The sequence below is a fragment of the Sphaerodactylus townsendi genome, linkage group LG16 (genome assembly GCF_021028975.2).
Source record: "Sphaerodactylus townsendi isolate TG3544 linkage group LG16, MPM_Stown_v2.3, whole genome shotgun sequence".
In the NCBI taxonomy this organism is placed as follows: Eukaryota; Metazoa; Chordata; class Lepidosauria; order Squamata; family Sphaerodactylidae; genus Sphaerodactylus; species Sphaerodactylus townsendi.
Genome location: NC_059440.1, coordinates 19475305 through 19501366, shown reverse-complemented (window position 1 = coordinate 19501366; position 26062 = coordinate 19475305). Strand labels below are relative to the sequence as shown.

At 47.0% G+C, this 26062-nt stretch overlaps 1 protein-coding gene across 2 annotated transcripts; it reads right to left on the bottom strand.

The window, feature by feature from the left end:
* Nucleotides 1-3120: 3120 nt before the first annotated feature.
* Nucleotides 3121-22366, bottom strand: ERRFI1 (ERBB receptor feedback inhibitor 1). Of its 2 annotated transcripts, none has more exons than XM_048519420.1 (4): nt 22274-22366; nt 8077-8271; nt 7620-7696; nt 3121-5804 (listed from the first exon to the last, which is right to left on the bottom strand). In XM_048519420.1, exons 2-4 carry the CDS (start codon nt 8196-8198, stop codon nt 4609-4611), a joined length of 1395 nt encoding a protein of 464 aa, XP_048375377.1. In that variant the 5' UTR covers nt 8199-8271; nt 22274-22366; the 3' UTR covers nt 3121-4608. The 2 variants fall into 2 exon arrangements, with proteins under 2 accessions (XP_048375377.1, XP_048375378.1); XM_048519421.1 differs by lacking the exon at nt 22274-22366 and adding an exon at nt 15596-15707.
* Nucleotides 22367-26062: the final 3696 nt, after the last annotated feature.

The following is a 26062-nucleotide window of genomic DNA, read 5'->3' as shown; positions in this document are numbered from 1 at the left end:
GACTTTGTGCTTTATTGAACATGGTGCATTGATACAAGAGCATTTACAGTTCATTGAACAGCTGCCGTCAAACTTGGAGGGGGAGGGTTAGGTAAGCACTAGAATCCAGATGAAGCATTCTACAACAAAGAAGGTCCGGCACGTTGAGTTCTGTGGTGGAGGAATATACAAGCTATTAACATCTTTTTGTGAAACAGGGTATAGGCGGACTATGTTTACAGGGTGGTTTGCTATTGTCTGCCCCAGTCATCTACGGTTTACCCAGCAAGTTGGGCACTCATTTTACCGACCTCAGAAAGATGGAAGGCTGAGTCAACCTTGAGCCGGCTACCTGAAACTGATTTCCACCAGGATCGAACTCTGATTGTGAGCAGAGTTTTGACTGCAATTCTGCAGTTTACCAATCTGCTCCATGGGGCTCACCAGCAGCTGAATACGTGAATATAGGGTTACAGGCTTAGCAGAGATAGGGTTGGAGTGGTGTTGGATTATTAGAGTGTTGGGCTAGGATCTTGGAGACACAGGTTTGACTCTTCACTCTACCACAAAACTTGGTCACTAGGTGTCCTTTGGCTATTGCTCTCTAAATTCTGGTCAATAATAAACAGGACAAACTATCCCCAGGGACCACCTAGGACAGATATCACCTTAGAGAGATGGGGTGAGTACTTCTCAAAAGTGTTTGCCGAAACCAACTCCAACGAAGCCAATGGCGACAGCAAAATCCCAGTGGGTCCAAGCTGGGATTCGGTAAATTGTCAAGAGATCATCCCCTTGATACAGAACTTAAAGTCAAACAAGGCTCCAGGCAGCGATGCCATTATCCCCGAAATATTGAAAGCAAACCCACAATGGTGGGCAGACTTGCTCGCAAATCTCTTTACAAGGATCAACGAAAAGGGGATAATGCCGAAGGCATTGACTTCCTCCGTGCTGGTCCCAATATTCAAAAAAGGTGACCAAAACGATCCAGCAAATTATCGACCCATTAGCCTGCTCTCTATTATAGGGAAGCTATATGCTAAGCTTCTCCTGACTAGATTAGAGTTATGGGTCAAGCAAAGCAAGCAAGCTATTGCTCTCTTTGTCTAACCTACCTCAGAGTATGGTGACAATAGGCTAAAATTGAGGAGAATAAGAGAAGCCATTTTGGGCCCCCATCAGGCACAAAAGAGGACAGCCCATGTGACTGTGGCCAAACGTACATATGGCTGCCATTTTGAACATCTGCAAGGTTCCACTTACTGAATGGCTCAATGGAAGAGCCTCTGCTTTGCATGTGAATGGCCGCAAGTTCAATCCCCAACTTCTCCTGTTAAGAGGATCAGGTAAGACAGTGACCTGAAAGACCTGCCAGTCTTCAGAGACAACACTGACTTGGATGGTCTGATTTAGTTTAAAGCAAGTGGCCATGTTCATTTCATCACTGTGCTGAGGCAGACATCCACCACCAGACCTGCCGAGGACCGTCTTCCTCCTCTTCACCTTCCTGGCACGGCCAAGCTCAGCCCTCTGTGCTCTCTAAAGATCTGAATGTGTAATCAAAGAGCTCTCTTGCACAAGCCAGATGGGACGCCTTGACAAGTCACGTTGCATACCAGAGGGAGAGCAGAAGGAATCTTCCGCCCGTCAGTGCCCGAGGGCCTCCGACAGCTGAAACGCAGGAGACAGGCGCAGAGATCAAGATTGCTGTGGCATCAACGTGGGCGGGCTGGCCAGAACATCAGCTGTTTCAGGAACTCGCAGGAGAGGCTTTGATAAGTTGCCAAGACCTGGTGCCTCGGGAGAGACAAGCCCAGCCCTTCCCACCTGAATGAACCTCAATAGTTCCACTGCAGGATTCTCTTAAGTGGCAGGCACCTTGTGGGTGGTTGGCTGGACAGCTGAACCACTGAGATCTTTTTCTTCTGTTATAATTCTAGAGTTCTGGCAGGGGGTGCAAACAAAAGGAAGTATTCCTTCTTGCAACAATTCTGTAATTTGCTGCCGGAGGATGTAGCAGGCGGCACTCCTATGCATTGCTTTAGAAGGGGCTTAGACAGATGTATAGCTGACGTCCATCAAAGGCTACAGGCCATGACTGAAGGGAAGCTCCACATCCAGGTGTCATATACTTCAAAATAGCTATGCTAGATGGCAATCACAATTGGCTACTATAATGCGCGGCTTTGGCCACTGTGCTCACCATAGGGCCACCCCTTGAAGATGGTTCAGAATCTTCCCTTAATTTCCTGACTCACATTCCTTCTTTAAGCCCCACTGCTGCCTGGTTTCCTCCAAATGTTCAGTCCCCCTCCTTTGCTGGGCCCGTCTGTCTGGATTGCTCCCCTGTGTGATTAATCTCCACCAAGCGTGGTGTAGTGGTTAAGAGCAGATGGATTCTAATCTGGAGAACCGGGTTTGATTCCCCACTCCTCCACCTGAGTGGCGGAGGCTTATCTGGTGAACCAGACGTGTTTCCGCACTCCTGCATTCCTGCTGGGGGACCTTGGGCTAGTCACAGTTCTCTCAGAACTCTCTCAGCCCTTCCTACCTCACAAGGTGTCTGTTGTGGGGAGAGGAAGGGAGCTTGTAAGCCCCTATGAGTCTCCTTCCAGGAGAGAAAGGTGGGATAAAAATCCAAACTCTTCAGTAGGAACCACAGATCCTTAGGAGCACAGCAACGCCAGCAGCTCAGCCCCAAAGACTGACCACCACCCAAATCATGGCTCACAGCACACGGTAATGAACAATGGGTTAACCTGCACATTCCCAGCCCAGCCTGCATCCATCGTGAGCTCAGCAGGGTAGAGCAAATACCTTCTCCCATCAGAGTTTCGCACACTGCCTACCCACGCCGTGGGCGGCGGAAGCATGCAATAATGCCAGCCTTCCCAATCTTGATAAAGCTGTAGCCTGATTTGACAGAGCTTCTGATTGGCTAGCACAGGAAGCCAAAAGACACACCCAAAATTACGCTATGTGTTAAAGAGAGCTGGCGCTCAAATGTTGTTGGCAATGTAACCATGGGAGGATGCGGGGCGAGGGTGGGGGTTATGTTTCTGCAACGCTATTACCATGAGGGGTGGTAGACCGGGAAGATCCCGCTGCAGCCTGTCAGTCAACACAAGAGGTGCTGCATTTTCATAAATAAGTACATTTTTATTAAATTCAAGACATGACAATATCCAAAAATAATGAAGTGAACGTCGTCCTTCCTCCAATACTGTACACCTGATGCCTTAAAGTCTCAGTGCATTTATTTCTAGAACATGTATGTTACCTTCATTTAGTGTTTTTACTAGAACCCAGGAAGCTTCCCGGAAGTTGTGGGGGGAGGGGCGGGAGACAGGAGACACAACTTCCTTTTCAACAGTTTTATTTCGTTTACTGTAAACAGCTATTTCTGCATGTCATCGGGAGACCATGACCATGGACCTCTGTCTGAAAGCACCTTTCCCCCTGCGCTGGTTTTAGTGTGTGGGAGGGGCCGCGAGAGAATTGTGTGGAGACAAGCGTCCCCCTTCTCAACAAACCCTCAGATGTCTCAAAGAGGCCCATCCGCCATTGAGGTTCAGAAAACAGAAGAATTGGTGAACGTCAACTCAAGAGAGGAAAAAAACTCAAGAGAGGAAAAAACTAACGATCTGACTTAACAAAAACAAGTCACCTCCTCACACGATACAAAACAGGAACCAGACCCCAAGACCAGCTTGTGGCCCACTTCCGGCTACCACTCATACTTCCTGTCTAAAGAACAGAAGTTGGTCCATTTTTTTTTTCTTTAAAAGGTCCTCTCCGCTATTCAATTTGTCTTTTTCCGTCTCAGTTCCCGCAGCAACGGCTTTACCCACCGTTGCCCCACCTGACAGACCAACACCAACCATTCATTGGGATTTGTGAAGAATGTGGTTGTGGGTAATGGCTGGCATTTATTGGTCCAAGTCAACAAACAATTGACAGAATCCTGCCAAGAGCTTTTGAGTAAATGGGCAGGGGGGTTTGCCCCGGAAGAGAAAGCCCAGCCAGCAAGATCTACATTTCTCCCAAGGTTGGAATCCAGAACCCTTAACCCTTACCCAAACCCATGATGGGCTTACAAAGTCAAGAAACTGGTACTGGTTTTGCCAGTCTCTTTCCTCAACCTCCCCCCTCCCGCCCCCCAACAGTAACAAGGGCATTTCCTGGCAAAGGAAAACCAGCTTGTGCCAGGCAGAAGAGAGCAGGAAACATGTCCAGAAATTTTTTTTAAAGTGTCGTGGCCGTCACGCTGAAAGTCCTCCGATAAAAATACTGAACCGCCCTTTGTTCTCGGCTTAAGTCACTAGTCTTGTTAGCAAGACTGCATTCTTTTTTCTACTAATGTGAGTTTCTAAAAACATATATATTACTCTAGAATATTGAATAACTGGCCAACCCGATGCACACTGAAGTGTTTCACTCCAAGTCCTTTCATTCCAACGAGAATGGTCTGCTTGGTCCAGAGCAATGCAGCACCAAGGGAAAGCTCTATCATTGTTCTCCGTGATCCTCTCCCTGACAGTCCAAAGGGAATCTGCCATACTTGGCCCGTGGAGAACTGCTTGCAATCACAGTCGGTTAACTCTTCCTGTCCAGTCCTCTGGAATTCTATGGAGAAACTACACAAGACAGATGTTTGCGTTTCACATGGCCAGCCACATCTGCCTTGACTTTCAAGTCCAGCTTGGCCGGGCCAGGGTCCCCGTTCCAAGGCTGCCCTTCCCCACTCGAGCTGGTCTCTTCTGCTTCCCGGAAGAACTTCTCGTATTTGTCCAGATACGGTGGCCTTTCTGGGAGCAGATAGTAATGGGTCGAACTAACCTTCTTGCCGTTCTCGATGATCGGAAGGATGCACGGGGCCTTAATGGCCGAGCCTTCGCTGTGCTGTCTTTGCAGGGCTTTGCTGCTGACGTATTTCGGATCAGGGGCAAAGCTTTGAGTAGGCGGCATGATGCCGTTGATGTAGAGTGGCAAGCTTTTGGGGCTCGGCGTTCGAGAATTGCTCCGGGACAGAGGCTCCCTCGGGGGAACTTTGGGAGGTTTATCCTCGTCGCTGTAAGAGTTGGAAGCCACTTCGGCCGACCACCTCCGATAGTCCGGCTTGAGCGCCCTGGGAGGAATGGGAACCCTGGGGGGAACTTCTGGTTTGTCGTCGTCAGAAGAGGGAGACGTTCGGTGGAAATGGCTCGATATCCTCACTACCGGCTTATTGAAAGACCCAGCGGGCCCAGAATGTGAGCGTCGCAACCGCCGGTGCAACTGATGCGGTGGAGGAGGAGGGGGGCAGGCGCTGGCTGTGCATCCGCTTTGGACAGCTGCGGAGTGGGACTCTTGCGATTTAGGTCCTGCTGGGGCATCGAAGTAGGCATAGTTGATCTGCCCACAGCCCCTAAAGCTCCTTCTGCCGTGACCAGTGGTTTTAAAAGCAGGGTTGCCACAATCTTCTAACAAATAGTCCGTGTCCGAACTGGTCAGGAACTCCACTTCCCTGTCCACGTCGTCATGGAGGAAGTCCTTAGCAACAGGCAAGGGAGGCAGAGGCCTGGCGCCACGCTCACTAGAAGGCGTGGGAGGGAAGAGAAGCATCCCACTGATCATTGGCGTGTGGGGAGATGTCTCACCGCAATGGCTGCTTGTGTTTATCGTGAGTCTGCTGAAGCTGGGAATAGGGTCGTCTTTGGAGTTTGAAGCTGGCCTTTCGCTTTTGGGGCTGAAAGGAAGCGGGCTTGATTTCTGAGGCAAGGCCTTGCTGCTGTTCTCTGCATGGCTGTGGCCATTTACTGGATCTGGATTTGAACTGCGCCCTAGAAAGAAACAATTGAGAGTGAGCTTATAATTGGAAGAGATGCGCCATGGTCTATCCATTTAAACAATTGGTCAGTCCTGCTGGAAAGGAAAGAATCCCATCAAGACTCATGTTGAGTACTGAACAGTGGCTCGACAAATACTTTCAAAAGATTTTGAAGATTCCCTCCTTGTCTGTCTTCACCTTCCACCATTCAAGAACAGAATCTAGAGGTTTGTGTCTAAGAGCCCCTGATAAATTTGGCCTGATTCTTTCAATAACCATCGGCTATCGTCACATATTGCTGTGGCAGATCCCTTGATCTTCTGTCATGAAACGATGCTATTTGTCAAGTAATGCAGAGTACATTCTATAGGTTTTGTCGGATTCTCCCATTTCCCCACCGTAGTTCTTTTTTTTTTTCTAAACTAGGAGGACCTAAATCATTCAGACCTCCTTCCAACCAGAGTTAGGCTCTGGGCAGCTCACATAGTTTAAAACATAACTATACAAAATATAAATCACTATAGCTAAAACCCTGGGATGGTGACAGAGCGAATTTCCAAACTGCCAAAATAAAACCAAAGGGATCAGCACCCACAATCAAAGAAACATAAATGATAAATACGATTGTGACAATAAAGCTGGATGGCACTAGATCTGAGCATCAGCTTTTTTGTTGCAGAACATAAGTCTGCAGAACAAAGCCGACTTATGCCAGAAGTTTCCCATCATGTCCTAATGCTTTTTCCCTTTTCTTACTTTAATTTTTTTTTTGTAACATCCAGGTTGAAGAAAAGTGCTGGAGAGTTTTATTTATTTATTTATTTATTGGTTATATTTCTATACCGCCCTCCCCCGAAGGGCTCAGGGCGGTGAACAAAAACAGAAATAGAGGACAATAGTTTGGAGGCTTCTACATGCTTATCCGTCATTGAGCTGGTCCCAGTAAAAGTTATCATGTGGACTGTATTCTGGATTTTTCTTCTGGACCAGCACAGCCGTCAACGCCATCAAAATCTCAACTTGTCAACCACAGGGCTAAAGCCCAACGCTAGGGGGCAGGCAAAGATTGCTGCAACTGCGAATAAGCCTTCAGTCTCTTTCTTGTTACAGAACCAAAGGCCAGGGCCTGGTTTTAGAGGCGCAGCCCAGCTTGCTGACTGTGCACACAGAAATTATGGTAGGGAAAAGAAATGTGCACGTAGGTTACAGGTACAAAACCATCATAGGGCCCTTAAAGAGATTTACTGCAGCAGAACTTTCGAGGAATACAGCCCACTTAAATGAATGAAATGTTATCCTCGACTGACATAGTACACAGTTGATGAGTGCAGAGAGAAAAAAGGTAAACAGCGGAGCCAAAAGGCCAGGCATTGCATGAATTGGTGATATTTCCATACAAAGATACGAACGGGGACTATTTATAGCCTTTCCAATGAGCTTCCAGCAGTTGTGAATGATTCCTGTTCTCCTCTAGTTCACAGCTGAGCTTTCCCTAGAAATGTCACAGGCCTTCTGTGCCATATCTGTATTTCCTGGCCTTTGGCCCCACCACTGTTTACAACCGTTTTCTTTATTCCCATGTATGTGTGTCAGTGGAGGAGGATAGCCACTTTGCACATTTCACAAAAGGTTCTGCTGCAACCAAATCTGTTCGGTCTTGAAGGTGCTACAAGATTCCTGTTTGTTTTGCTTCCACTGCAACTGACTAACACGGCTACTCCCCCGCTTCCCACCCCCAGAAGAAAATGAGCTGTTGCTTTGAAATGGTTTCCTCCAAACTAAAACACAACTGAGCTCTCAACCCACCCTCAGCCTCCCACGTACATACCAACAGATGCGCAGTGATGTGGAGCAGATGAATTCAGATTGTAGGCCATCGTCACGGGGTCCATGCTGAAAAATGAACTGGAAGAGAGGAGTCTAAATTAAGCCAAGAACCCACAAACCCCATTTGCTGCTCCCTCTCTCCACTCCCCCGCCCATCAACACACATTTGGTCAAAAATTTCAAGCAGCCTCAAGAAGAGAAAATAGGATGTAGAGGTCTTATCTCTTCTTTTTATTTGGCCTTGAATTCCATCAGGGATTTCTCCTTCCTACCTTACGTTTGAACAGTTTTAATTTTTGTGTTTGTCTTCTAGTTTGGTTCTAATTGTTTAAATGATGCGTTTGTTAGATTTTAACACTTTTCCAGGTGAGTTTTTATTGGGTATGCTTTTAATCTGTCAGTTGCCTATGTGGCCCAGATGAGTGCAAATAGGTGAGGTAAAGAAATGCACGGCTTACTTTTCAAACCCACTGTGGCCAGTCCAACAGGTCTTCAGGCTCGGTATGCCTTGCCCATTATGGAGAAAGCCACTCTTTAAGGGGACTCTCATCTCCTGCGCTGCAATTCCTGCTGTTGACATGATGTCCCGGTTCCTGTTCTTTAATGTTTCAGAAGTCCACAGTTCTTGCCAGGTAACCCGCAACTTTTGCTCCCTTGAAGGGGGGGAAGAAAAAGAAAAGGAGGATAAGAAACGTCAAGTACCACATAGCAAAGATGAAGAGTCCACTGTAACTGCAACCCAGCTCCAAGGCTAACAGCAGCCCCTTTGTTGAAAGGCCTCAGTGCTGGCTGGCAAAGAAAGAACAGACTGATGTGGCAATTTTGCATTTGCAGATTAGGGACTCGCAGGTCTGTTGTTGGAAATCTGTTTATAGGGACAAGGTTTTCCATGTTTCTACAGAGGAGGTGGCTAATGGGAAGTACGAGTCTGACAAGACACACAACTGAAGAGCTACTCAGGGGGAAAAAAACGCTTCTGGGGAACAGAGTGCAGAATAATATCCGATTACAAAAAGTTATTTCCTCTTCAGCTCTGACCAATTAGCAGCCCGTTCCCAGGGCCCCCAAGTATTATGATTCGCTCCACTGCCGAGATTTCCCTGTGACCACACAGGCCCGAGAGGCCTACTGAGTTAAACGATTAACCACACAATGAAAGCTGATAATAATATGCCAGTATAACTTTCATTTTGTGAGAAAAAAAATCTAGACATTGATAATAGTAACCACCCAGTGTTTTTTTTTAAATCTATTTTGGATTATTAGAATTTACATCAATAATGGCCATTTAAAATATACAAAATACTATATGTATAATTCTGTTTCCTTTCAGTCTCTAGAACTGATTGTAACTCTAATTTGATTATATTTTCTTATCTATTTAACAGAGTTTTACTGAGGATTTTAATTCGCCACAATAAAAAGCCAAAACTTGTCTTGAACTCCATAGTCTGGAAACCAAAAGACAGTACACTACAGGTCCAACCAGATGTGGCCTGCAAGTCCAATGCTGAGATAAGCTCCAAGCACACAAGCTCAGATGAAATTGGGATCTTGGAGGCAGGGGAATTAAGCTGCCTTTCTGTGCCATTTTCTTGACCTGAAACGACACTGGAGAGCTGCTATTTGACCTGCTGGTGACACTTAAACTCCTTTTCTCCCTGCATACCACAGTCCTGATCTGAATTGGGCCCCTGTAGGGCTGAGAACTGAGCTGAAATACAGACGATCATGGCATGCCTCCAGTCGTGGTAGATCCGCAGGCCTCAGAAATGCATACTGCACCCACGGCACCCACATTGTATTGTCGAAGGCTTTCACAGCCGGAATCACTGGGGTGCTGTGTGGTTTCCGGGCTGTATGGCCGTGTTCTAGCAGCATTCTCTCCTGACATTTCGCCTGCATCTGTGGCAGCCATGGATGCAAGTGAAACGTCAGGAGAGAATGCTGCTAGAACACGGCCATACAGCCCAGAAACCACACAGCACCCAGGCACCCACATTGTCTGGTACAGTTTCTCCAAGATCACTGGATTTCTAGAGTACTAACTGTACGAAGGCTGGCTCCCAAGGTGGTCTTCATTCAGTGTATGTAAGCATTCAGACATTTATTTAGGATTAGCTCAGTCTTCCCAAACGAGTCTACTCTTACAGACAGCTGTTTTTTCTATTTAGCAGAAAGTTGTTACAAGAGCAAATGCAGGCACAACATCCGCCACATCTGACCCTCCCAGGAACCCAAGACAGCACGCATTGTGGTTGTTTTATTTTATGTTGCAAAGGAAGGTGGGCTCTGTGTGTGTCAACAGCCCAAGGTCATTTAGGTTGCTCAGAGCAGCACCGGGGGATTCAAAGCATGGTAGTCTGGCCCTATGCCAGTACTGTCCACGACAACACACTTGACGCAACCTTGTTTTTGCATCGAAATAAGGAATGAGGTGCTGAGCTGGAATAAAATGGTTAAATCCCACTTTTCTACATGTTAATCACAGCTAAATGACCTGCTTTTAAGTTTACAGAATCGAGTCAATGAGGCTCTGGAAACAAAAGATGTTCTCGGTTTGCGTGTGTGTACGTTTTAAGCGCCGGCTTATATAAATAGATCTTTCCTGGAAGCAACTTTTTAAAAAAATCATTCTATTGGCTGATAATATGAGACAGAGATAAGAAACAATGGCTGGAGCCCTTCCTGCCCTATCAGTCTCTTCCGTGCTGGACAAGGCTAATTGCTCAGTGAGAAGAAAGACAACAACCAGCCGATAAGCTTTCCACACAGCTCATGACAACTCAACGGTTATGAAACAGGAAGCTCGGAAGAACCCTTACTAATGCCACACAAAGAGAGCTGTGTCCATGCGCAGAGACACTCACTTCATTGGCAAACCCTCTTTACATAGTGGTGAACGGCGTAGTTGCTACCTCCTCTGCGGTTACTCCCACACCAGTCCTGATATACGTCAGGCTTCCCCTGAGATGGACCTCGTGAGTCCACAGCTGTTAAACTAGCACCTATATCACACAAGAGAATCAACACCAAAGTCGCAGGAGGTCTACACCAAGTGCTGACTGGTGGTAGTACAAAGGGGTCCAGTGTGCCAGGTATTCTTGTGACTTAAACACCACATTCTTGTGACTTTACACACCACATTCTGGGGGACATCATTGTCAAGTAGGTCCCCGTTATAGAATGACTGGTGAAAACAGCCATGTGGTAGAAAAGTCTCCGCCCTTTGCAAAACCGAGTCTTGACCTACACAGAGAGGTGTTCAGGGACTAATCCAATCCCATTCAGTTTGCTAGAAGAGCAGCACTTGCTGGGAGAAACGAAACGTCCTCGCCACAGGTTCTGTTCATGCAAAGGCGACATGGGATTTGGAGCTGCAGTCTTCCAGCATCACTTCATTATAGTTCCAATTCAGTGAGCTTGGGAGGGAATGCAGCCGCCTTGAGTCTTTGGAGATATGGAGGGATATAAATGCAAGAAATAAATAAATAAAAGTGCAGAACCTGCCCAGGCCTGGACACCTCCAATTAAGAGGACACACCTGTGTAAGAGTTCCCTGCCTCACGAGCAGACACACTGGTGCACTGGACAGGATGATCCAGCTCTGTAAGGTAGTTCAGTGCTGAACCGGGGTACAGAAGTTCCTGGCGTGCAGAACACAGGCGCCGTTTTGCAGGACCAGACCAGAAGGGTCCCTCCAGCTCAGCATCCCAACGACACCAAAAGTTTGCCAGATGCCTCCGGAAGCTCCCCACTAGGGCGCAAGGCAACGTGACTTCCCCTGCTGTCTGTACTCAGCTACCTGGTGTTCAAAGAGAGATCTTCCCTCTCAACATAGATCATCTGAGCTTTTCCCCATAAGTATGACTTGAAGCCATCAGTGATGAGTTTCACTAACTGACCCAGAGCCTAGCAGAGAAAAGAAAAAAGCATCTATTTGGATTTCAACCGGGCGGGGGGGGGGGGGGGCATTCTGCACTATTACCATGTTTCTCCAAAAATAAGACAGTGTCTTATATTAATTTTTGCTCCCAAAGATGTGCTGTGTCTAATTTTCAGGGGATGTCTTATTTTTCTGCTCCACAGCTGCATGCTCTGGTGTTCTGTTCGACAGGCATGCTTCCAAACAAAAAGTTTGCTACGTCTTACTTTCAGGGTATGTTTTATATTCAGCACTTCAGCAAAACCTCTACTATGTCTTATTCTCAGGGGATGTCTTATTTTTGGAGAAACAGGGTAAGAGTCCCATTTGGGAGCAAAGTTGAAATGTTTTTTGGGAGGGGAAGCAGGGTAGCAATCATTAAGTCCTCCTGATGGCAAAGGAAAACAGATTTAGACAGCGCGCTTGATTTATCACCTTTTCCAGCCGGCAAGATCTGGCAAGATCAAGGAGGAGCGAGCATTTGTGTGGTAATGCAGAGGAGAACAGGAAACCTTGAAACTGGCTGGTGGCGCTCACACAATCTCTGTTACATGAGACACTCTCTGTGGATTCCAAGAAGCCAACCCCCACATAGGTCGAAACCTGTGGCTAGTGCCAGCTCCCTCACACTGTCTCGGTACCACTGTGCCACCACCCCTTGCTTCGGAATGTGGAGCTTCCCGCACAAGGGAGAGGAAGTGAAAGGACTTTCTAAGTATATATATATATATAAACCTTTATTAGGCATATAATCCATATAACAGCCAACACTGTCCAAACAAGTATCCCATACATGAGAACCATCGCAGGTAATCATTTCAAAGTTTCTATAAGGAACCTAGCTACAAAAGTTAAAATCTCGGGAGGCGGAATTGTTCAGTAGAAACGTAATCTTCCCCACAGTAGAGTATTCATTAAAGATTACAGGATAAAGAGACTTTCTAAGTCATCTTGAGTCTCCTTACAGGAGAGATGGATGAGGTACAAATCTAACATCATCTTCTTCGTGGCAGGCAAACAAGGCCATTGAGTGGTGGGTACCAAACTTCCCTCCAGCAATACCAACACTGGTTGTCTCGTGAGCCCAAGCAAACAACAGGTTTATAATCACCCAGCCACTGGGAGGAAAGTTAATTTTTCCTGTAACTGTTCTCCAAGTGCTCAGTTCGGTGGTTCATAATCTTGATTCCACCACTGGGACCGAGAATGCAAAATTGTCACTGAATACCCCCCAAGATGCAAGTAAAAAGAAGGTAATAAACAGCACTCCAATCAGGGTGACTTTCTACAGGCACACTTGAGACATGTGTGTGTGTTAAACAGATCTCAGGAATATGTTGAATGACACCCTTGTGCCCAATCGTCATCAGTCAACTCCTTCATGTGAAGTTTGACTCCTAGTTCCTGTGGACCACTTCAAGGGCCTGGGAGCGAAATCTAGGATTCAGGACTTTATCCTTAGGGTGGAATGAGAAGCATAACATAACTCTTCCCCACTGGCTTTCAGAAGCCAATGCAGACGGGAAGAAGGCCTGCTTACTATTCCAAACATATCCCCCAAAGCTGTATGGCTCCCAAGATTTGTAAGTCATCAATCTAATTCAAACAAACCAGGGTCATTTCAAACACACTGTCATAAACAACTAGTCTTTTGAGAGACAACCAAAAGGCCAAAGTGGAAGCCCAGGGGTCCTGTACATTAATGGATAAGGCAGCTTTATATAAGATGGTGACAGGCAAGAAACCACAAAACAGGTGGTCTATAATAGAGGGGGTGCATGCACAGACTGAAGCTCCCCCCCCCCCCAAGCCCATAAGAACTGCATTCGACCCTCCTTCCCCTAGGTCTCCCCACTGAAGCTGCAGGTGACGCACAACTATGCAAATTCCACTCCGAGCAAGCTTATTAAAACAAGCCTTCAAACAGATGGCTGCAGAAATTCTCACTCTTTTTATTAAGAACAAACCAGGGCAGGGCAAAGGCGAGAATAATTGCTAGCTGAGCGCATGTGACATTTGGTCCTCAGATCTGCTGTCTTCAGACTGTGGGTCAGGATCCAGAACTGGGTTATGAGGCCAGGAAGCAGAGGAGAAAGAACAACGTGAGGGGACAGGGAGGCTTGGTGGGAAATTGGTGTCTGCCTCTGCATCATGTGTGAAGCAGCCATGAAGCACAGCCTGCCGCGTATGTATGAACGTGCTCCATGTTAATTGATGTGAGATTCTTGCTTTTTTACTTAGGGGACAAAAGCCGCGTGGAGTTATTTTGCAAACACATCCCAAAAGAAGGCCCTACTGCATTGAGTACAAAAACCACTGCCTTAGACCGTCAGCACTGAAACTCAAGCCCCTAGAAATGTCTAGTAGCTGAGTCTACCTTCTGAAGTTTATACAAGGGGGAGTAGCAGTGGTGGGATTCAGCCGGTTCGCACCACTTCGCCAGAACCGGTTGTTAAAATGGTGCTTGAAAACAACCAGTTGTTAAATTATTTGAATCCCACCACCAGAACCGGTTGTTAAATTATTTGAATCCCATCACTGGGTAGTAGAAACACCTTTCAATGAAATTCAGGATTCTTTGGAACTCTCTGAACACCACCACAGTGTGGCTTTTCAGTGCGGATGTAGAACTGAACTCATTCCCTGACTATTACAGTGCAACGGAGTAATAGCCTACTCTGTCCAGCATCTGTGAGTTGCTCCAATGTAAGGTTAAGAATGTGACAATAACCAGCAAAAATCTCTGCCACTTATTTTATGACCGCATGTTTTTAAATGGGCCTCCTTGTACCAGAGAACCCGGTGGCAGCCCCTACTCAGAAGAAGCTGAGTGAAACTCGCTTTCCAAAAGACTGAGAGTTCACCTTATGTCTCAGTTGTAGCACTGCTTTGAGTTTGTTTATATTTTGCTGCTTTGAGTTTGTTTGTATTTTGTTATTTTGCCATTAGTTCTTCTCCCTAGAGCAAATGTATTAGTTTCTTGGAAGTGAAGCAATGGGTACAAACTTAATAAATATGAGGCTGGCTTGCCACCATCTCCTTCACCTCCAGCATGGTGTAGAGGGGAAGGTATCAGGCCTAGGTTCTATGAGCTCCTGGTTCAAATCCCCACTCTGCCAGATGATCTTTAACCAACTGTTCCCTCACTCAGCATAAGTGTAGGTTGCAGTGTAGCTAGTCTGGAGGAGAGGAGAACCATGTATGCTGTCCTGAGCCACTTGGTGGAAGGGCGGGATAAGAATGTGCCAGATAAATAAATCCTCCCGACTCCCTCTGACGTGCAGCTCAGAACAGACATCATGATTCTATCACCCTTAACCATGGTTAGATCTAAGTTCCGTGTTGTGCCTTATTTCTGGTTTCGATGTCAAATGAAAAGGAAAACCCAGGCTTAGTTTTCTGAGCTAGTCCTGGAGGGTGTTTACTGGGAGACAACTGTAAAACCAGCATGTCATTTATGAAAGCAAGCAGCAGGGACTGGAGGCCACCTGACAGGATAACCAGCATGACAATGGTCGGTTAAAGTGCTGGGTTAGGATCTGGGAAACCCAAATTCGACTCCCCACTCTGCCACAGAAACTTGCTGAGTAACCTTGGGCCAATCCCACAGTCTCAGTCTAACCCACCTCACAGAGCTGTCGTGAGGATAAAGCAGAGGAGAGTGGAGGAGGATGCAGGCCACTCTGAGCCCTCACCGAGGGAAAGAACAGGATGTAAACAAACACAACATGCAGCTTCATGTTCAAGTTTACAGCCAGTTCTTAACGCTCTCCATATTCAGACTCAATGTTTAAGCACGGATGAAGGATTACGCCAGCCCACGAAAAAAGGCAAGCACAAAAACTGCAGAGAGACCTGTCACGGAATCTGCAGCAAGAGGTTATGACCGAGCTTATTTTCCTGGGTTGGAAGGAGAGGACGTGCCATCCTCCAGCAAACACAGAGCAGCATTTATCAAGCTGATTTTTCCCCCCTTCCTTTTTGGAACAGCGAGGAAGCTTCGGCCAGCCTCTCCCCTCCCCTCTCCCCAGCAGCAACCTAGTTTTGCCTACCTTACAGTCACGTATCATGACTCAATCTCCAAAGTGACTCAGAGCGGGAGGTGGAGGAGGAGCAGAGGTGCATTGCTACCGACCGAGTCATCAGCCCAGCTCTGCCGCCCTTCCCTGTTTGACAACTACGTGATGTCATTTCCTCCTTTAAAAGTGGCGGAGGAGGCGGGGAGCCTTCTGCTTATTTGGGGATGACTCTTACCCTGTTCTGCTACTTTTAGCACTCTTAAACTATTGTAAGTCCCAGGGATGAAAAACCCCGAGGGCAGGGAAAAAAAACCCAAACCATGGACTGTTAGCACGTATAATCTGCTTCCTGGAACTCATGAAGGGCAGTATTTAAACTCTGGGCTATTACATAATTTTAAGTGGTGCCTTTCTGCTCCCAGGTAGATGACAGGAAACCGGGATCACCGCAAAAAACAGGGACCGATTGCGACAGACCTCTGGGTTTTTACAACAGGCTATTATTTTCTCTGCTGTACTATAATTCAGCCACACTGATAAGCTTTGGTTCAGAAAAAAAATTAATAGCCTGCCCTCCTACACAGAGTTCTGCGTCATAAGATGGCTTGAGCAGGTGGGCCTGACAAGCTGTTCAGCTGGAAGAAACAGTTTCTCTCCCTGCGCAATGAGACGACTCCAAGGCGGCTCTGGCAGAAGGCAAGTACATGCAAGCCGAAGTGGAGCCGCACTAGCGCCGCTACAAACAACCCGACAGGCTACTTTCCCCATTTGCGGGCCAGTTATCCTTTCCTTCCACAAAGACTCATTCCCACAGCCAAATTTTATCTGCTCGGTCACTAACTACAGCCTCTCCCCTCTGCCAGGCTCATATATAGTCACTTGCTGACTTGTTTGGGGCAAGTCATTTCCAGAGAAATGTGACTGAGATTTGCAAAACTAGAATTGAAATGGCTAAGAAGGTAGAAGGGGGCGGGGGGCGGGGGTATCTTTCAATGTGCTCCTGAAGGATATGTGTCCAAGCAAGCTGGTCTGGGAACTTGCACAGGCTTACTTCCACAGACTTACTTCCACCTGATCCCTCCCAAAATCCTTCCTTGACTGGCATAGATTTAAGTCCCGTGGATAAGGAATCCTGCTACAGACCGTGCAACTTCTCGCACGCAGGAGCCCCTCCTTATTTGGATTCAGCTCTGGTTCAGTTTACAGTTTAAGAACAAGTCGCACACTGTGTCGAGAGCGGCTGGAAAATAGGCCAATGTTTTCACGCTGCTGCGAATCTGTGCTTGCCTGTCAACAAGGTAGAGACAGCTGATGCGTTATTTCCTCGCCACAAGAATTTTAAAGCGTCTGAACTGGCTCTGGGTTCAGGATCAATTCTGGCAAGAAGAACGGTACAGCTGGTCAAAATGCAAAGGACTTTAGCTAACCCTGCTCAAATGTTCCTCCCTGGACACAGTAGGATTATGGCACTGTCAGCTCCCACCCTCTGCACATATTCAGTGCCCGTGGATGACCAGAGCAATTGCTCAGGGGTTTGTCCACAAAGGCACCAGCTGCGTGACTGCGCACGACAACATACAACGTGCAGACTATGCAAATCAAACCTGCGCAAACAAGCTTCTTGCACAAACAAACCAATGGTACCTCCAGTGGAACGGGTGTTGCGCCCCCACAATCCACAATCCTTCCCCAAACACATACTGAACATCTGCCCAGGATTTGACCATTCAAGAGAAAGCGGTCCAGAAGGTCACGGTTGGGTATCCAGGAACAAATAGGACAGATTGAGAGGGTAAGCTAAGAAGAATCCAAGAACCAAGGTGCAAAATTGGGAAAGCAGACTGCAATAGCCACTAGGGAAATGCTGATGTTTTGAAAAGCAATCTTCTGTGCCAAGATAATCAACATCCTGCAACCTCCGCAAACGTGGCAGTTCCTCAAAATTGTATTCAGAGCCTTATTTTGCATAATTCAACCTTGTGCTGGTTATTGCAGGAAGGGGGCAACGAAGAACCCCCCCCCCCCTCAGAAGATCTAACTGGCTTGGTCGTTTCTCCATACAATTCACATACTTTCAAGCCTATCTTGAGATCCGCAAGGGCTCACAAGTTTGTTCTTCTAAACAGCTAATATTCTCGGGATGCTGCGCCCAACACCTACAGTTCATGTTTTTACTTTGTGAGGAAACTCTCAGCCACAGAAAGAAAAACAGAGGTACAGGAGAAGAGACAAAAAACGCCTCCTAAAAGCTTCCCTCCAAGGAAGAGGAAAGGAGACAAATCATGAAGACACGGTTTGTGTTCAGGCTGACACGTCCCTAGAGCAGCCACGGCTAGCTGAAGATTTTAAAATGGCCAGCCAGTAGAGGAACAAACTGCTGGCACTTAAACAGAAGGGCAGCAAAACATAGTTTTTATTTTTGAAGGCTGTGAAGCTCAGAGAGCCACGCTGCTCACCTGTGGTCTGAAAACGAAGGCCAAAAAGAAAAAAAAATCAGGCTATTCAAGATTAACAATTTCTCACTCGGAGGAAGGAATGAATGTGACGGAGGTAGCAGCAGGGCCTCGCTTGCCAAAACCTACAAAAAAGGACTCATGACCCTGAACAAAGAAAACCTGTCGGTACACTCAGGGCTGGGGGGGGGGGGGAGTACCCAACATAGCACGTAGTAATCTTATGCAGCTCTACTCTAGCCTAAGCCCACTGAAATCAGCGAGCTTACACTGGAGTAACTCTGTGTAGCAGTCTAAGAGGTTGACCTTGAACCAGACAATCTCTGGTTTAAATCTCATCAGTCCTGCAAACCTATGAGGGGTTCCTTAAAGGCCACCTATTGACAACACAGAGCTGATACTGATCTACCTTACAGGGCTGTTGTGACCCAAAGCTTGCAATAAGAAAACATGCTGTAAGCACCAAGTATCAATAATACTTGACAGTATTAGACAGCTAGAATGTAGTGATCGGGCCAGTCACACATGCTCAGTCTAACTCTAACCTACCTCACAGGGTTGTTGTAAGGACAAAATGGAAGAGAGGAGAACGAAGCAAGCTGTTTTGGGCCCCCACTGGAGAAAGGCAGGACATCAGGTAAGTAAATAAATAAGAATGCCAAGGCTTGCCCTTCAAACCACTAAGGGTTTCTGAACTACAGTTCAGGAGGTAACCTGCTTTGCGGAAGCTCCCAAGGCACAATTCACAAGACAGTTTCCATGGAGGCAGGTCAGCAATCATCTTGCCAGTTAAAAAATCATGATAACGTCTCAAGGAAGCAAACATGGAAGAAGCAGAGTGCCAGTGTTTCTTTCCAGAAGTTACAGCTCAGTGGCCTATCATCAGAATCAGGTCACAGTATGTAGCAGCTTTCACAGAATTATTATTATTATTATTATTATTATTATTATTATTATTATTATTATTATTATTATTATTATTATTATTATTACTACGCCCTATCCCCAAAGGGCTCAGAGCGGTGTACAATAAAACCAACAACAGACAATATAACCTAGTAGTATAACCAAAAAAAGTGCATTACAATCCAATAAAACAGTAGCAACATCATAACATCATCTGTGGAAGGGGCCATACAGGCCATCTAGTCCATCCCCCTTCTCAATGCGGGATCAGCCTGAAGCATCCCTGACAAATGCTTGAAGACTGCCAGTGAACTTTACAGGTAACTTGAGAGCAGGGATAACTGTGTGTTAGCTGTGGCAATGAAATTCAACAGGAGTCCAAAATACCACCTACAAGATTAACAAAATTTATTCTGAAATTTATACTGGGATTAATTTTGTTAGGCTTCAAGGTGCCACTGTTTAATAGTAATTTGAGTCTCCATTACGAATCTGATAACTGTAATTTGGGCGGGGGCATTAAATCCTTCGTTAGAGATTCCAAGCGTCCTCTAATACTTCCCCCTGCTTCAGTTTCTACGGAGGTAATGGCTGCAGCATATTTATGAAGGGTGCGGGGTATTTCTGTAGGTTACAAAACTGCTCCCCCCCCCCCCCGGTTTCCGCAGGGTGGTTGAGAAGAAGATTCTTTTGTGCCTGCATGTTCACAGATGAAACAGGGCTAAAAACTCTCTCCAGTACTACTGACAAAAGCAAGATGATAACATTCCAATGCAAGCCAGCCTATTAGAGCTGCCATTTTGACAAGCGTTGAGGCCAAGATTTATTAGCACTCCCCTCCTCCAAAGATAGCACTTTTTTCTTCCTCCCATAGAAGGGCATAGATTTGCCAAATGCCCTTTGCTTATTTTCACCTTAGATGAGAAAAAGGACCACACACAGGAGAATTATCACACAATTCTCAGCTAGCACGCACTTCATCACATGAGAGGCCATGCTCACATCTGTATTTTAATGCCATTGATGATTTTCTGCCTGCATTGATGTCTCAGACCAGGAGGCTGCTCTTCCTGGATCTGAATCACCAAAGCTACTCAGCCTGTTTTGCCTTTCTAAACAGGTCAGTCCATTGATGCAGGAATCAATTTGTACATCAGGTAAAACTTAAGACTACCAAGCAATAATAACAATTCTTAGACGATCAATCCTAAGTGTTCACCAGTTATACTAAGACAAACGAACACTCAACACAGATGCCTTTTTAAGATGACCTTAAAAGCTGAATGCAACAATTTAATACGTGAAAGGCTCCCACAAAAAAAGGCAATATTTAAAATTTTCTCTTGGGTTTCCACTTACCCCAGAAACAAAATCCTTGCCAAAATCAGAAAGAGTCCCAACAATCTACTAAGGTCACCATCACTATTTCAAAGCTATCAATGAAACACTCTTAACACTAGCAGACACCACACCATTATTTCTAAGAGGAAACGGCACAATATTTTAAAGGGGCAATTATGACTACACTAGTGGAACCCTACCCGGAACGATAGGATTCCACAACTCCACCTTCATGGCGTGCAACTACACAACCAGAAGTGCTTGCTACTGTCACCACCTTTCAACAAACCAGAAGGTACATGGAAAGGCCTGTTTCAAGAGACCACAAAAAAGAAGTCTCTGGATCCCTGCAATTTAGGATTAAACAAAGAAAAGATGTGGAGCTACAATTCCCTGTCCGTAGGAAGTCAAATAAAGCTCCCTTGGACAGCATTTGGCAGAGCATCTTTAATGCTGCAGAAGTAAAAACCAACTTTATTTTGGGTCTTGTGGTGCACTTAAACAATGTCGCCAGATTGAGAGGCGACAGTGATGGATAATGGGTACCGTTTACCCCAGCCTGGCAAAAGTGCCCCAGAAGGGCTTGAGGATCTTTTGCCAAGCAAGCATCACCAATATTTCAGTTATCAGGACTTGGGAACAGAGGGCAGCCTTGACGCATGCTGCAGCAAATTAACTCCATCCTCCTTACGTAGGCGCTAGCTTCTAAGTCATATAAGCCCTCATCAGCAAATCACACAGCCAAGTGCAGCCTGTTTGAATTGCGTTGGAATGCCTAGCACATAAGCATCTGGAAAGATCAGATATCTCTGGCAGGCATCTGCCTCTTCCCTTTGCAAACGTTTCTCCTGCTCCGCGAGGCTTTGTAGTAGGTGCTGAGACGGCTAGAAAGGAAGATCTAGAGAACCCTGAAGGGGTTGCAACTGGAGCTAGCTGCCAGGCTCTGGAGTCCCGACATGCACAGTTTGGGGAAGTGACTCACCCGCCTCAGCCACCTAGCATTACCTGAACAGCCCTTCAGGATGACAAACCTTTATAGGATGCACGTGAAACCACTTAAAGCAGAGACCTGCGCTTAATGTTCAGTGTCAGCAAGCTTCAGCACCAGTTCCTGGCAGCCAGGCAATTTCAATGACTCCCCCTACAAGTATAGCAGAAGGCGACAGCTCTGCTTTACAGAAGGATCCGGGCCTAGCATCATTTACACACCAGGTAGAGGCGACAGGCAGGAGGAACCAGTTCACCTTTCTCAACCCTGACAACCACTGGGTGGCCGGGCCTGTGCTACCTGTGCGGCAGGTGCGCTCCAAAATCGACAACCGGCTCCTCAGGAGCCGCCGTCCCCGTCCCTGCCATACTTTCAGGATTATGACTAATGCTTGATTCATGATGATTATTATCAGTGGTTTAGAAGGCTTGTTCCTGCAGAGCGGTGTCGAAACAGCTGGCGCATTAGAACATGGGCAGAGCTAGAAGAGCAGCACACTGGCAGGCAAGCTCATGACAGGCCGGGGGGATACTGGAGGGCTGAGCACCGGGGTCCAGCACCCTAGCTGCAGAAGTCATAGCCCAATTGCAAAATATACCCCTTATCTGAAGCCTTGCCTTCTGACACCTTTACACTGAGAAACAATATCCCCCACCCCATACACACAACCACGCCACACCTACACAAACGCAGAGATAGCAACACATAATGCAACTGCATGCTTGTGAACATGCAAATTTTGACATGCTATCTTTACACCAGCATCTGGATGGCATGCAGACACCTCTCCACACAAATCACAGCTCACGCCTAGCATCTCTGTTGGCATCCCCAGAGCATCCCCATGGCTCCTCTAGTAGTGACATGCACCTTCCAGCTTTGTTTCAAACGTGCACTCCAGGAAATGCGTGTCACACGTACACACGTACACGCTGTCGCTCATTTCTGACACCCCCCCTCCCGGGTTGCTATGGAAACGAGCGGCACAACAAGCTTCCCTTCCCGTTTAAGGGTCCTCCTTACCCAGAGGGTAGCGCCACGGCTCGGCATGACAATTCGTCCCTCCCTACCCGCAGTGCGCGTGCGCCAACTCTCCGCTCGCTCTCCAAGCGCAACTTCCCAGGTAAATGGTGGCGAGCGCGCGCTGCAGACTCTTTTTATGGTGGGCTGGGCTCCGGCAGGCGGGCAGGCAGGGGAAGCCCGGCCCTTTTCCGGGACACGCCTCCCCTGCCAGTTTTAAAAGGGCGATGCCACTAAAAGGGGAAGAGGCGCCTTAATTAACCGTGCAATCCTATGCAACGTTACTCCTGGCGAAGCTCATATAAGTGAATGGGTTTAGGCTGCCGGAGCTCTCTTTAGGATTGTACTATCGCTGTAGGATCTTAATGCAGGGAGTCTACTCCGGCCGAAAACTAGAGACTGCAGAGATTCTGCACGGATTGTATTGTAATGTACCCAGGTTGAGGGGGCAGGCGCTGCTCATGGGAGTGTATGAAAAGCTGGCCACGGGTTTACACCAGTTGAATACCCCTTTCCAGAAGGCTCAGTGCACGCTTCCCCGGAAATATTCCCGTTTTCAAACGACGTCCGAACGGTCAGTATCCGTTTCCAAGGGGAGTCTCAGTCCCCTGGCACCGATTCACAAATGCGCGTTCATCAGCTGGTGCCTTGCGTGCATGAACTGGAGGATCTTGGTGCCCAATGCTCCCCTTCAACGGATATAGAGGAGTTGGTTCACACGTTCAGTTGCTCGTGCAGTAGTCGAGCGTTCAGACGTGTGCGCGAATCAGCGCCACAGTGTGCTAGATCTTCGAGGGCATGGAAGGGTATGGAAGAGTGCAGATGCAGATATAGCTGTGGATCTTATTGCAAATGCAGCTGTAAATGAACTCCAAATCTGCCTCATCCCCCCCCCCCCACCAGAGGGGACATATACCCCACCACACTGTCACTCCACACTGTGCCACAGAGATGAACAAATCGTTCTGGGACCTACCTCCGAAGATGCCAGACTCTGAAGAAGCTGGCACAGGGCAGAGGCAGGCACCCATGCATCCACGGCAGAGCAAAAAGGCAGCAGCTGCACGCTGTGAGCCCTGGACAGGCCTTGGAATGATGCCTTTGTTGCTCTCTGCCCAGGGTGGAGATGTTGCAGCTGGGTGCCTTTGAGGGGAGTTTTGAATGCCCAGCTGCATGAAGCCAGTGGAGGATACTTGCAGACTGCAGAGGAGAAGATTGCAGCGTGACCCTCCCCTGGGCAAAGGAGGGTCAGGGGTGCTCCCATATGAGCCGAAAGGAAAACCAGAAAAGTCAGCCTTGCAGCAAATGCAGGAATGCTGACTTGCTGTGGAGCTGCTTGTCAATTCTAAAACACTGTAATTCATTCATCGAAAGAGCTAGCCTGCTGCAACAGTCAATGCTATGTATATTTCATCCTCCTTTCAGGACTTGGCCTCCTCCTTTCCCCTTGCTGATTCAGGTGCCACTCCAGGGTGCTGTGGACATTTGGCTCATGGCTTCCACTCCACCCCCAGTTTTCTGGCCCCTTTTTCATCCCCCATCCATCAACTTGGACTCCCTGCCCCCATACCGCTGGGGACTGCAAACATAGGCCTTTCTGAACTAAATGCATGCATACAGGGAACGTTGGTGTGTGGGGGTGGGGGGGGGGGAATGTGCACATAGCTCCTGTTGGCCAGGCAACAGGAAAGGATTTTGGTTTTTAAGCTCTTCAGTCTTCATAGCCCATGTAACAGCTTTTATTAGGACCAACACAAGTGTGTGAGCTTTTGAGCTCACCAGAACTCTTCATCAGGCCAAGTGTTACAATACAAAAAGAGGGGGAAAAACACAGAATTTACAGGTCAGAATGTTAAGACTTTGCCATGTAACTTTCCCTCCCTTCATGTCATTTTTTGTAACTGTAGCATCTGGCTTGCTGAAGAGTTTCAGTGAGCTCAAAAGCTAGCACATTGTTGTGTGTCACTGGGATGATCTGAATAAAAAGGTATTTCATGGATTTTCTTCTTGGCTTTTTCTTTTAGACTGATATGGCTATAAACAATTGGGCTTCACGTTTATAGTGCCAAGCTATGTAGGGTTCTACCCTTTAAAAACCATTGACTTCAATAGGTGTAGAAGGCCGTAACTCTGTCTAGGATTGCACAGTTTAAGATTTACACAAGGCAAAAACAGCCTGCAATGCTTCTTTTTTCCTACTACATTGAGGTAGTAGATTCAGGTAGGGTGTTTCACTGACCTTGACAGTACCATTCACCTATATTTCCTTTTCCACTGCCACTATCACAGTTATTCCTTAAACCGAGGATGTAAATAGTTCTAGAGCTACCCTAGGCTACTTCCACAAAACATAAGCAGGAATCTTGTTGCATCTTAAAGATGTAATCTTTTATTCCAAAATATCAGAAGAAGAGTTGGTTTTTATAGCCCACTTTCCTCAACTTTTAACGAGTCTCAAAGCGACTTACAATCACCTTTCCCTTCCCCTCCTCATAAAGACACCCTGTAAGGTAGGTGGGGCTGAGAGATCCTGGAGAGAACTGTGACCAGCCCAAGGTCACCAAGCAGCCTTCATGAATAGGAGGGAGGAAATAAACCTGATTCACCGGATTAGAGTCCGCCATTCATGTGCAAGAGTGGGGAATCAAGTCCAGTTCTCTAGAACTGAGTCTGCTGCTCTTAGCCGTGCTGGCTCCAAGCTGTTGTAGACTAGACCTTGGGCCAGTCAGTTCTCTCAGATCTCTTTCAGTCCATGCAGAGGCAGGTAAGGGAAAACTACCGCCAGATGTCTCTTGCCTTGAAAGCCATGGGGTCCCCATAAGTCAGCTCTGACTCGATGGCATGCACGCACACACACACACACAGACTGGACTCCATTACTTCAGATGTAATGAGTAGATCTTAACTCTGCAGACGTTTTATGTAGGAGGATGAGAAAACAACAACGGCCACAGGATCAAGAAGCCGTGAAATATAAAACCTATGGGGCAAAATTATTTCCTATTCTGCTCCTGTTAAGGGGATAATAAATGCCAGAGACTGGCCAGATACTGTCAACTGTTTCAGTTTAACATTTTAAATAATCTATTATGGAAAAAAAACTTTTTCTCCCTTGGTGCCACCCCGCCTGTATGAAGACTGTTGATTTTGTGATTATTATAGCATCCGTTTTGCAGAGGAAATTTATCTTACAGAGTGAAGTGATAAGTGAATAACACTAGAGTCTGGATTCAAATACAAAGAAACGCATGAGATGAAAGTGGAACAGATTGATCTCCGTCTAGGTTGCTGAGAAAAACTGATTCAAAAGCCCTGGACACATACACACTTTTCTCGTTCCAAGAAGAAGAAGAAGAAGAAGAAGAAGAAGAAGAAGAAGAAGAAGAAGAAGAAGAAGAAGAAGAGGAGGAGGAGGAGGAGGAGGAGGAGGAGGAGGAGGAGGAGGAGTTTGGATTTATATCCCCCCTTTCTCTCCTGCAGGAGACTCAAAGGGGCTTACAATCTCCTTGCCCTTCCCCCCTCACAACAAACACCCTGTGAGGTGGGTGGGGCTGAGAGAGCTCCAAAGAACTGTGACTAGCCCAAGGTCACCCAGCTGGCGTGTGTGGGAGTGTTCAGGCTAATCTGAATTCCCCAGATAAGCCTCAACAGCTCAGGTGGCAGAGCTGGGAATCAAACCCGGTTCCTCCAGATTAGATACATGAGCTCTTAACCTCCTACGCCACTGCTGCATGTGAAGTTGTCTTCTTTTGTGAGACAGTGATCTATCAAAGGGACTAGTGTCTGCTCTCC

Coding starts and splice junctions, on each gene's coding strand:
- ERRFI1 (XM_048519420.1), bottom strand. CDS start 8,198: ATGTCAACAGCAGGAATTGCAGCGCAGGAGATGAGAGTCCCCTTAAAG. Junction 7,697..8,076: donor GGCCACAGTGGGTTTGAAAA/GTAAGCCGTGCA, acceptor CCTCTCTTCCAG/TTCATTTTTCAGCATGGACC. Junction 5,805..7,619: donor ACATCACTGCGCATCTGTTG/GTATGTACGTGG, acceptor GTTTCTTTCTAG/GGCGCAGTTCAAATCCAGAT.